This window comes from Hylobates moloch, unplaced genomic scaffold (genome assembly GCF_009828535.3).
Source record: "Hylobates moloch isolate HMO894 unplaced genomic scaffold, HMol_V3 SCAFFOLD_5, whole genome shotgun sequence".
NCBI classification, from domain to species: Eukaryota; Metazoa; Chordata; class Mammalia; order Primates; family Hylobatidae; genus Hylobates; species Hylobates moloch.
Window position 1 is genome coordinate 96102264 of NW_026652280.1, and position 12933 is coordinate 96115196.

Consider the following 12933-nt stretch of genomic DNA (forward strand, 5'->3'; position numbering starts at 1 on the left):
GCCTTTTAAAGATCTCTATCTGGAAAGTGCTTCCTTCTCCTTCCTATTGCCAAGGTCAGAAGCAGCGAGTGCTTTTGGCAGAAGTAAATGAAAATGAAATACCATGTGCATTTTTCAAAATCTTACTATTTTCCCTGTATGGTTTTCAGTATTTGATTGGTTATATTGAATCTCATGTCCATTAAAATTATATTTCTTCATGCTTGTCTTGCTGTGATAATGGATTGAAGGACATGAAATTTAGCAGAGACATAATGATCTTCAAATATTTGAAATACAATCATATTGAAGAGAAAATAGAAAGTGGAATGATGTGGGAGGTGGTAAGTTGCAAGGAGATAAATATCAAGTTGATAGGAATTAATATTTTCTAAGAATTAAAGTCAATCAAAATAGAATTGATGATAGTATAGCTATATTAATCTATATAATGAAATAATATGCACCATTGGAAATAGAAAGAGTGAGATAGATCACAATACTATTATGGAAAGTAATCAGGATATAATATATGTGAAAACCTAGTTGTGAATTGGTATGTACTGCCTAATTCCATTTGCGTAAAATTGAAATGATGTGAAAATATGCATGATTGTACACGAAATATTTCTGGACAGAAATAAACAGCAATACTAACAACAAAAACCCATGAATCATCTTTACCTCTGGCCAAGAAAATGTAGAGGAGAAAATGAAGTTTTCCATTTATATCCTTCTGTACCCACGGTTTTTCCCCTATGAGTACTTTTGTAATTTAAAAAGCCTGGTTTTATTTTTCAAGAAGAGTTTGTATCTTTAAAAAAAAAAAAAAAAAAAAAGAGGAAATGCTTATTTACAAGGTAATGAATTTCCAATCATTGGAAGCATTGAAGCAGAATTTGAGGGACTGTTCATGAGAAATGCTGTGCTTTTAAAATTACCACCTAACGCTAAGGTCCTATGATTCAGTTATATTTAAAGGACTGAAAACTATGAAGCACCTGGGCTTTTCTAGCTTGCTTCCAATTGGAAAGACTTGAACAATGAAATGAATAATTTTAACCTCTGGCCCAGAATTCATTGTCAGGTCTAGGCAGAAAATGATTTCTCTAGAAGAACATTTAAAAAAATTTTTTAGGGGTAGAGAGATATTTTTAGCTAACAATCCAAAATACAAGGGAACAGAAAGTGTTGCAAAATGCTGTTTTTCTCAGTGACAAGGATTCCACAGAAGGAAGTTGGCATTTTGTTTCGGCTATCATGATCCTACTAATCTAGTGTTATCACTCATGAGGACCTTTGCTATCTTGGTGAGTCATTGTTTACCTAAGGGGACGATGAGAAAGGGGTTGCAATTGCAGGAATGCACAAGCTTAGTGCAATCTTTTCTCTTCTGTCACCTATTTATTTTTTTCATTCTCCTTGGTGTAGGTAGGACTGACTTTCTAGTTACATAGACATTTGAGGTTTATCTTGCTCAGTAATACACCATGAATAACAGTTACATAGGAATGGTTAAGAACTGGCCCGTTCCTACATCTTCAAGGAAAATTAACACATATTTTGCTTCATATTTTTCTAGTATTTTGAAACTATTTAATATTTTTTGGTTCTTCAAAATCTTTAGTAAGAAAACTCCAAAATTTGCTTTCACTCAAGTACTTGCATCCCACTGTAGTAATTAATAGTCAGCATTAATACTTTCTTACAATATGGTTTATGATTAATTTTTGCATTAATATTTAATGTTTATTGTATTAAATATTAGATTCATAATATATTAGTGCATATGTATTAAAAATATTTATAATAGTATTTGTAATAGAGAAGATATTAGATAGATAATGATAGATAGATGATAGATTCTCCATGCACTACTCGAAAAACATATTTTTAGCATTTTGTTATATTTACTTTTTTAATGGCATGTGTGTCATCGAATGTTTTTCCTTCCTTGTTCTTTCCTCTCTTTTCTGGTTCTTTTTATTTTTACAAACTTGTGGTCTATAATTTATTTCTCAATCAGTCAATCAATCTACTTATATAGTGCATTTTTTCATGTCAGCACTTTGTAGATTCTTAATGGCTGCATAATTCCCATCAGATGGATATTTTATAATTAATTCAATTATTTCTTTATTCATTTACGTTGTTTCTAAACTTCACCAATAAATAATATAAGAATGTCTTTAGATATACATCCTAATATGTATCTCTGATTATTTCCTTAAAATAAATAATTGGAAGTGAAAATATCAAGCCAAGAAGAATGGACATGGATTGTCACTAATGTAATAATATTTATTTATCTAGAGAAAGCATTCTAAGATTCTCCAGTTTTTCATTTTTTTCCTAATGTAATCTCATTCTCAGAGCAACGGGAAATGCATTAATTCTTTTTGATAAAAGCAACAAAAAGTATCTTCTTTCTCATTTATTTTGTGATTATGTTGCTTCTTAGGCACTTGTGGTATAGGGCAAATCACACTAGTCTTAGAATTAAAAGATTGAGTTAATTTGTGCAATCATCTAACCCTGGGTGTCTTACCAAGAAAGGGATAATAATTACCTAAAACACAGGATTGAGATGATGCTACATAATACATGTAAAAACTCTATCAACTAAAAAGTGCCATAGGAACTATTTATTATTGTTATACTCTTTTTGAAAATGAGAGATTTTTGATGCCCAATAACTCCTCAGATAGAGGACAGAGGGAAAATGTGTAAACTGGTTTCCCTAAAGTTTAAAATTCTGAAGAAATTGTAAAAGACAGTTTACTCTACTAGTGAGGCAGCGTACCTGTGAAAATTCTCCTCTAAGTACAAGCTAGAAAATGCATAGAAATAAACACAGTCCCCGGAACCAAGCTACTGGGAAACACTTACCAACACTACGGGGAATTGGATTGACAGGTTGTATTTAGTCCTGAGAAGACTTTCTGAGGAGGAGGAGAATCAAGTCGAGCATTGAAAAAAGAAAGGAACATCTCTTGTTTTAAAAAATCTGGGGGGACAGGTTTGAAGCTGTTTGATGACTTGTGAAAAGAGTTAGTGAAACATGCAGACAAGAGCAACAGGGAGAAAGTAAACACTTACGTTATATTGGAGCAGAGAGCATTGTCTTGTTTGGCAACCCAGAAAGATCTTTAAAGAGACAATCGAAATTGTGGTTTAAACAAAGTGGAAGAGGTTGAAAATTTTGTTTTAGGTAACCAAAATCTGAAACTGTAATCTAAAAGAAAATTCCTTTCAAATTTAACTATGCATTTCCTATTTCTTTAGCCTAGTTTTTCTCTAACACTTATGTGCTAGGTCACCAAGAAATCTTTTTCAAACTTATCCCAGGTGTATTTTCTTCCATTTTCTTCCATTTTTTCTTCCCTATTTAGTCATATACACACACACACACACACACACACACACACACACACACACACACACACACATTGCCATGCATCAAATTGTTTTCTTATTGTGTTTTTCTATCTATATCTATAGGTGAACAGTCGTCCCCAATAACTTGGCATCCATCTATGAACAGAATCCTTATTATCGTCTTAGAGGATTCACCTGCTCAAAGCATTGGGCACTGATGTCTTCTGACTAATTGACCTAAGTCTCTGTATTTTCAATCTGTTTATTTATCCAATGAAGAGAGAGAACCACACAGTGGTAAGGGAGTTTGTTTTCCAGGGTTTCTCCAGCTTTCATGAACACAAGCTCACCCTCTTTGTGGTATTTCTTACCTTGTATCTTTTAACCCTGGCTGGCAATGTCATAATTGTGACAATTATCAGCATTGATCGTCACCTTCACACCCCCATGTACTTCTTTCTTAGTATGCTTTCCACTTCAGAGACTGTCTACACATTAGTCATTGTACCACGGATGCTCTCCAGTCTCTTAAGTCTAAGCCAACCTATCTCTTTGGCTGGTTGTGCCACCCAGATGTTTTTTTTTCTTACCTTGGCCATCAGCAACTGCTTTCTGCTCACAGCAATGGGGTATGATCGCTATGTGGCCATCTGTAACCCTTTGAGGTACATGATCATCATGAACAAGAAAGTGTGTGCCCAGCTGGTATGTGGGGCCTGCAGTGTTGGGCTGCTTGTGGCCATAGTTCAGATTTCATCTGTGTTCAGGTTGCCTTTTTGTGATAAAGAGGTGGCCCATTATTTCTGTGATATCCGCCCAGTTATGAAGCTTTCCTGTGTTGATACCACTCTACATGACCTAATTAATTTTGTTGTTAGTTCTCTGGTTATTGTGGTGCCCCTGGGTTTGGTCTTCATCTCCTACATCCTCATCATCTCTACCATCCTCAAGGTCACCTCTCCTGAGGGCCAGAAAAAGGCTTTTGCAACTTGTGCCTCCCACCTCACTGTGGTTATCATCCACTATGGCTGTGCCTCCATTGCCTACCTCAAGCCCAAGTCAGAGAACACCAGGGATCAGGACCAGCTAATTTCAGTGACATACACCATCTTTACTCCACTACTTAATCCTGTTGTGTACACTTTGAGGAACAAGGAGGTCAAGAATGCCCTTCACCGTGCTATTGGCAAAAAACCTTTTGCCTAGAATCTTTGTCAGTTTGACATATAGTCAATCATAGTGTGGATATTTTTTTAAGCTCAAGAAAATTGAATCCTATCATTCATCCTCTAACCAAAGAGAGTTGCAAAATTTGGTGGTAATGCAACATTAAGGAACCAAGAGTCTCCAAGACTTGACTTTGTTTTTACCATCATTCTCCTATACCTTCTACCAACCTCACAGGTTACCACCAGGGGAGTGGTCAGTTGCTGCTCACAGGTGCAAAGCTGTAGGGAATCATAAGCAAGGAGTAGCTGATTGTTTTCAGTTCGTTGAAAGCAGAAAAGTGGGTTACATGACACCTATTTGAAGTACTAGGTTGACAGGTCAATCTAAATGTCATATAGATATTGAGCTCTAAAACTTTAAAGAGGACATGGTTGGTGTACAGGATGTCTTCAAAACACAGTCAAAACCACCTTCCCACTTATCATCACTTTCTACTTTAAGCATTGACAAGAGTAGCAGATCTTGACATTCCAGAAAAAAATATTATAAGCTTTAAACATTCTCATCTGCCTTGGAGACCCATGAAATTATTTTCCAATTTTGTTGAGGCTCACATTAGAACTATTTCCTCGGTGAGACTCTGTTACCAGTATGTTCAGTGTTAGTAAGCAACATGGTCCCATCCAGCCTCTGAATTTCACTGTGCTTATATATGCTTTCTGTGGGAGTAACACATGCTATACTGAATTCACAAGTATAGGGATATCTGATATCTGAGGATTTTTGTAATTGAGTTTATTTTTATCACCTTCCAACTAATGCTTGCTGACTTAGATCTGGAAATTAGCCCATGATTTTCATTCTTCTCTGTGTAGAACATAATCTGATCCATGCCTTGCCTTCACCCTTTTCATTTCTACACGGAAGTCCATGCCTTGCCTTTACCCTTTTCATGGAAATCCATGCTACAAGGCAATCCATGCCTTGCCTTTACCCTTTTCATTTCTACATGGATGAATTTATTTTCTGTGTATAGTTGGGTACCTAGTTTAAATTCTAAGTTTAAATACAGTTCTAAACAAGAGTCTGGGAGTTTACTGCCTTCTAAAAGAGAAAGTTATTTTGATTTATGAGAAAGGATTAAGATTTTAGAATTATTTGGCCTGGAGAAAGAAAGAAAGAACTTGCCATATGCCTTCTGGTCCATAAAGGGCTGGTGAGAAAACATCAATCTGTATCTGTCACCTACCAAAACTGTCCAAGTGTCCCCTTTGAAAATGCACTGAAAGTGCCTGTAAAATAAAGGATCTGGGAATCCCTAAAGGTGGAAGGCCCAAGAAAGGAAACCTTCATGTTTGTGAAACATTGCCTGAAACAGTAAAAGATTTGCTCCTTCAGAGCACTACCTGCAGGAGAGCAAGCTGAGTGGGTATAATGAGAAACCTCCAGGGCAGCTTATCTTTGCCTTTATCTAGGTGTTCTCTGTGGACACCTCTGAGTCCTTTCCGCAGTGAGTACCAAGGAAATACTCTCACAACCCTGCTCCTGTGAAAACCCCTTTTGAGACTCCCTCTTTGGGGTTCCTGCTCAGTATATTAGCTCACTTCTGAAAGCCTCTCCCAGTAGTCACATCAGTTTTATAGATTGCTGAATGTGAGTGCACAGAACCCCCTTAGGACCTCCCACAGTGGTACAGGGCTCTGTAAGATTGGTGACCAGTACTAAAAGTAGTGTGTTCCCCTGAGTTCCTGTAGTTTGGCACTGCAGAAAATTATGGTGCAATTCACCCAGAATAATTTTTGCAACAATAAACAATGTATATTGAAATCCTACTTATCCCTTGTCTTTTTAAAATATAGTTTACACTATCATAACAGAGCCAGAAAAAGAAAACAAAATCAATGCATTAATTTCAAAGAGTATGTGATTATCACAAAACACAAATCATGACCGAAGAGAATGAGACTTAAGCCCACACTTTGGGCTTAGTTACCACATAGCCATTATCTTCATAAGTCAGGGTATGCCGATTCAGGAGGCTGCCACTGTAACAGGAGTCACACATCTCCTTTGGAAGGAGCACATGATCCCACAAAAACACATCTCATATCTCCCCAACAAAGGATTGATTTTCATCAAAATGTCCCCCAAAGAAATCCTGCTCTTGTCCCAGGATGATCTTAGCCTCTTCCTCCACAGAGTACCCCTTCCACACACCCTTCCTCCCCACCAGCTTCCCATTTGCCCAGAGTGCAGCAATTCCAGAGGCAGACTCCCAGCTCACATTGACATGGGTTGAAGCATAAGGAGATCGAGGGTAGGGGGTGGGGCCACAGCATTTCCAATGTGCAGCAGATACATTCCCATTTTGTTGACAAGGAGAAGCAGCTCATTGTCCTGGGACCAAGTGCTGTAGAAGAGGCTATAAGGGCAGGTGAAGTCTGTGAAGGTTTTCAGGCAAAGCGTGAAGTTCTTCAGGGGCTTCTTCACCTTGGGGATCAGGGACACATAGACTGTAGCTGATTCTTGAGGGAAAATAAATGCCTTCCCTCACATTTCTGTGAAGAAAAGATAATGTAAAAAAATTTAGTGAACTCGGATTTGCTCTCACTGTGGACCCTAGGCTGTCTCCTAACAGAGTGAAGTTAGCATGCTAGAGTTTGCAAAGTGCCTGTGAGCGCATTATGTCAATGACCGTATAAGCAAAATACCAGTGTTTAAAAGCCGTGTTTTGGTCCACTTGTCCTGTTAGAAGGGTAAGTTAAAGATGTTCTGTATCAACTCCCAGCTCCACCTTCCTTGAAGATTTTATCCAGATAAAATAGCAAACACCAGTCACAGAAAATGAAACACAGCTAACTCATTGAGTATAATGGATAGTATTCCATTCTCCCACCACTGATCAGATTCTGAGATTCTCCTATGGCACAGTTGTGGCTGAAGTTAGATAGACTTTTAATGGCTCATCTTGATTCCTGGCTTGGCAATGATGAACCAACACTTGTGGTCAGTGCCAAGTCTGAGGAATAGAATAGTGTGAAAACCACATGGCCCAGACCATTATAGTATTCTGGCCTTCTTCTCCAATCCCTGTTTGCTCCTGTATGCCAATTAAGGCAGGACCAGTTTTCCACTGTTTGTTTACCTGCAGCTGCAACACTAGGATCATGGAATTACTTATCATTGACTTATTTCCTCTTAAGATCCGTAAGAGAAGAGTAGGGCTTAATCATTATAAAATCAACCTTTTTTTCTTGCTTAGGAAAGCAAATTGAAGAAATACTATGGTCTAGAAAATAAACTAGAGAAAAGCGACTAACTGAATTAAGGGAGACAGAACCTAGAAGCACCATGGAGTCTTGAATTGAGTTAGTTTTGCTTCATTGCACGAAATGGAAAAACAGCATGAATTTCCATTTCCTTAGATACACGCCTTTTTTAGAATGCTCACCCTGGATGAAAAATAGTTAACAGAGCACTTAAGGAGAGGAAGCTAGGAAGAGATGACACACTTTAATAAAGATAGAGAGAAAGAGAGGGAGAACTTAAGTCAGTACAACAGGAACTAGGAAGATGGAAAGGTAAACCATGCATTTGTACCCTGTGATCTAATTATCTACCTGCTTGTGATTTGTAATCTTGCCAGTATACAAACCTAGAGCAAAATAGCATGCTTAGCCAGAGAGTGAGATTTTGAAAAACTCATTACTGATAGTAATGCTATAAAGAAATGATGTCTCAAACTTGAGGAGATGAGGTTGTCCTTAGTGGCAGTAATAAAAAGGAAAAAAATGGTACTGAATCATTAAGGCTTTTATGGCTAATAAAAAATAATTTTATAACATGTACACATCACAAAGTACATATTGCCTTTAATTGATCTCACCCAATCTTCATGACAACTCTTTGCTAAATGGATGTTGTTTTCATTCCCACTGTATAGATGAAGACTGTGAGGATCAAAGTTCAGCAATTTCACAAAGATTATTCAATTCAGTTTGGTAGAAACTGGTTATCTGATTTAAACTGCAACCTACTTTTTAGATTTCATATTTTCTCTCATGTTATCCAGACTGAGCACTTGAGAAAGATCAGAAAGATAATGCCCCAACCGCTGTAACAAGTTCTCTTTTCCAGCCAATACCGCATACCTCTTCTTCTTTCTCAGTTGAGAGGTAATAACATTTCCATACAAGCAAAGCCAGTTCTCCCTTCTCCAGCCCTAAGAGTTCCTTATGTGAGGCATATCCTTATTCATCAGCATCCGTTGTGGTTCTAAAAATAAGTCAGAAAATAATTTTCTTCCCTTTGGGTGTGGTCTGACTCAATTCTTTTTTTTTTTTTTTTTACTTTAAGTTCTGGAATACATGTGCAGAGCATGCAGGTTTGTTACATAGGTATACATGTGCCATGGTGCTTGGCTGCACCTATCAACCCATCATTTAGGTTTTAAGCCCTGCATGCATTAGATATTTGTCCTAATGCTCTCCGTCCCCTTGCACCCCACCCTCCAATAGGCCCCAGTGTGTGATGTTCCCCTCTCTGTGTCCATGTGTTCTCATTGTCCAACTCCCACTTATGAGTGAGAATATGCAGTGTTTGGCCTTCTGTTCCTGTGTTAGTTTGCTGAGAATGATGGCTTCCAGCTTCATCCATGTCCCTGCAAAAGACACTAACTCACTCTTTTTTATGCTTGCATAGTATTCCATGGTGTATATGTGCCACATTTTCTTTATCCAGTCTATCATTGATGGGCATCTGGGATGGTCCCAAGCCTTTGCTATTGTGAACAGTGCCACAATAAACCTACGTGTGCTTGTGTCTTTATAGGAGAATGATTTATAATCCTTTGGGTATATACCCAGTAATGGGATTGCTGGGTCAAATGGTATTTCTGGTTCTAGATCCTTGAGGAATCACTACACTGTCTTCCACAGTGGTTAAACTAATTTACACTCCCACCAACAGTATAAAAGTGTTCCTATTTCTCCACAGCCTCCCCAGCATCTCTTGTTTCCTGACTTTTTAATAATTGCCATTCTAACTGGCAAGAGATGGTATCTCATTGTGGTTTTGATTTGCATTTCTCTGATGATAAGTGGCGATGAGCTTTTTTTCATATGTTTGTTGACCACATTAATGCCTTCTTTTGAGAAGTGTCTGTTCTTATCCTTTGCCCACTTTTTGATGGGATTGTTGGTTTTTTTCTTGTAAATTTGTTTAAGTTCTTTGTAGATTCTGGATATTAGACCTTTGTCAGATGGGTAGCTTGTAAAAATTTTCCTCCCTTCTGTAGGTTGTCTGTTCACTCTGATGATAGTTCCTTTTGCTACGCAGAAGCTCTTTAGTTTGATTAGGTACCATTTGTCAATTCTGGCTTTTGTTGCAATTGCTCTTGGTGTTTTAGTCATGAAGTCTCTGCCCATGCCTATGTCCTGAATGGTATTGCCTAGGTTTTCTTCTAAGATTTTTATGGTTTTGGGTTTTACATTTAAGTCTTTAATCCATCTTGAGTTAATTTTTGTATAAGTGTAAGGAAGGGGTGCAGTTTCAATTTTCTGCATATGGCTAGCCAATTTTCCCAGCACCATTTATTAAATATAGAATCCCTTCCTTACTGCTTTTTTTTTAAGATTTGTTGAAGATCAGATGGTTGTAAATGTGTGGTGTTATTTCTGAGGTCTCTGTTCTGTTCCATTGGTCCATGTGTCTGTTTTGGTACCAGCACTATGCTGTTTTGGTTACTGTAGCCTTGTAGTATGGTTTGGAGACAGGTAGCGTGATGCCTCCAGCTTTGTTCTTTTTGCTTAGGATTGTCTTGGCTATACGAGCTCTTTTTTGGTTCCATATGAAATTTAAAGTAGTTTTTTCTAATTCTGTGAAGAAAGTCCACTGGTAGATTGATGGGAATAGCATATAATATACAAATTACTTTGGGCAGTATGGCCATTTTCATGATATTGATTCTTCCTATCCATGAGCAAGGAATGCTTTTCCATTTGTTAGTGGCCTCTCTTATTTCCTTTAGCAGTGGTTTGTACTTCTCCTTGAAGAGGTCCTTTGTGTCCCTTGTAAGTTGTATTCCTAGATATTTTATTCTTTTTGTAGCAATTATGAATGGGAGTTCACTCATGATTTGGCTCTCTGTTTGTCTGTTATTGGTGTATAGGAATGCTTGTGATTTTTGCACATTGATTCTGTATCCTGAGACTTTGCTGAAGTAGCTTATCAGCTTATGGAGCTTTTGGACTGAGATGATGGAACTTTCTAAATATACAATCATGTCATCTGCAAACACAGACAATTTGACTTTCTGTCTTCCTATTTGAATATGCTTGCTTTCTTTCTCTTGCCTGACTTCCCTGGCTAGAATTTCCAATAGTATGTTGAATAGGAGTGGTGAGAGAGGGCATCCTTGACTTGTGCCAATTTTCAAAGGGAATGCTTCCAGCTTTTGCCCATTCAATATGATATTGGTTATGGGTTTGTCATAAATTGCTCTTATTATTTTAAGATATGCTCCATTAATACCTAGCTTATTGAGAGTTTTTAGCATAAAGGACTTTGGATTTTATCGAAGGCCTTTTCTGCATCTATTGAGATAATCATGTGGTTTTGTCATTGGTTCTATTTATGTGATGGATTACGTTTATTGATATTCATATGTTAAACCAGGCTTGCATCCCAGGGATGAAGCCAAATTGTTCGTGGTGGATAAACTGTTTGATGTGCTGTTGGATTTGGTTTGCCAGTATTTTATTGAAGATTTTCACATCAATGTTCTTCAGGGATATTGGCCTGAAATTTCCTTTTTTTGTTGTTGTGTCTCTGCCAGGTTTTGGTATCAGGATGACACTGGCCTCATAAAATGAGTTAGGGAAGAATCCCTCTTTTTCTGTGGTTTGGAATAGTTTCAGAAGAAATTGTACCAGCTCCTATTTGTACCTTTGGTAGGATTTGGCTGTGAATCCATCTGGTTCTGGGCATTTTTTGGTTGGTAGACTATTAATTACTACCTCAATTTCAGAACTTGTTATTGGTCTATTCAGGGATTCAACTTCTTCCTGGTTTAGTCTTGGGAGGGTGTATGTGTCCAGGAATTTATGCATTTCTTCTAGGTTTTCCAGTTTATTTGCTTAGAGGTGTTTATAGTATTCTCTGATGGTATTTTGTCTGTGGAATCAGTGGTGATATCCCCTTTATCATTTTTATTTTGTCTATTTGATTCTTCTCTCTTCTTTTTTAGTCTAGCTAGTAGTCTATCTATTTTGTTCATTTTTTCAAAGAACCAGCTACTGGATTCATTGATTTTTTGAAGGGCTTTTCGTGTCTCTATCTCCTTCACTTCTGCTCTGATCTTAGTTATTTCTTGCCTTATGCTAGCTTTTGAATTTGTTATCTCTTGCTTCTCTAGTTCTTTTCACTGTGATGTTAGGGCGTCGATTTTAGATCTTTCCAGCTTTTTGTTGTGGGCATTTAGTGCTATAAATTTCCCACTGCTTTAGCTGTGTCCCAGAGATTCTAACACATTGTCTCTTTGTTCTCATTGATTTCAAAGAACTTCTTTATTTGTGTCTTAATTTCGTTATGTACCCAATAGTCACTCAGGAGCAGGTAGTTCATTTTCCATGTAGTTGCGCCATTGTGAGAGCATTTTTTAATCCTGAGTTCTAATTTGATTGCACTGTGGTCTGAGAGACTGTTTGTTATGATTTCTGTTCTTTTGTATTTGCTGAGGCGTGTGTTACTTCCAATTCTGTGGTCAAATTTAGAATAAGTGCAATGTGATGCTGAGAAGAATGTATATTCTGTTGATTTGGGGTGGAGAGTTCTGCAGATGTCTATTAGGTCCGCTTGGTCCAGAGCTGAGTTCAAGTCCTGAATATCCTTGTTAATTTTCTGTCTCCTTGATCTAATGTTGACAGTGGGGTGTTAAAGTCTCCCACTATTATTGTGTGAGAGTCTAAATCTCTTTGTAGGTCTCTAAGAACTTGCTTTGTGAATCTGGGTGCTCCTATATTGGGTGCATATATATTTAGGATAGTCAGCTCTTCTTGTTGCAATGATCCCTTTACCATTATGCAATGCCCTTCATTGTCTCTTTTGACCTTTGTTGGTTTAAAGTCTGTTTTATCAGAAACTAGCATTGCAACCTCTGCTTTTTTTTTTCCTTTCCATTTGCTTGGTAAATATTCCTCCATCCCTTTATTTTGAGCCTATGTTTGTCTTTGAATGTGAGATCAGTCTCCTGACCAATGGGTCTTGACTTTTTATCCAATTTGCCAATTTGTGCCTTTTAATTGGTGTATTTAGCCCATTTACATTTAAGGTTAATATTGTTATGTGTGAATTTGATCCTGTCATCATCATGCTAGCTGGTTATCTTGAACATCAGTTGATGTAGTT

General features: G+C 37.4%; 1 protein-coding gene across 1 annotated transcript; it reads left to right on the plus strand.

Annotated features, from left to right (window-relative positions):
• The first annotated feature begins 3630 nt into the window (after nt 1-3630).
• LOC116469236 (olfactory receptor 10J1-like) lies at nt 3631-4563 on the plus strand. Its single transcript, XM_032154044.1, has one exon. It carries the CDS (start codon nt 3631-3633, stop codon nt 4561-4563), a length of 933 nt encoding a protein of 310 aa, XP_032009935.1.
• The last annotated feature ends 8370 nt before the right edge of the window (nt 4564-12933 follow it).

What these genes read in the sequence shown, in the direction of transcription:
- LOC116469236 (XM_032154044.1), top strand. Translation starts at nt 3,631, where the DNA reads ATGAAGAGAGAGAACCACACAGTGGTAAGGGAGTTTGTTTTCCAGGGT.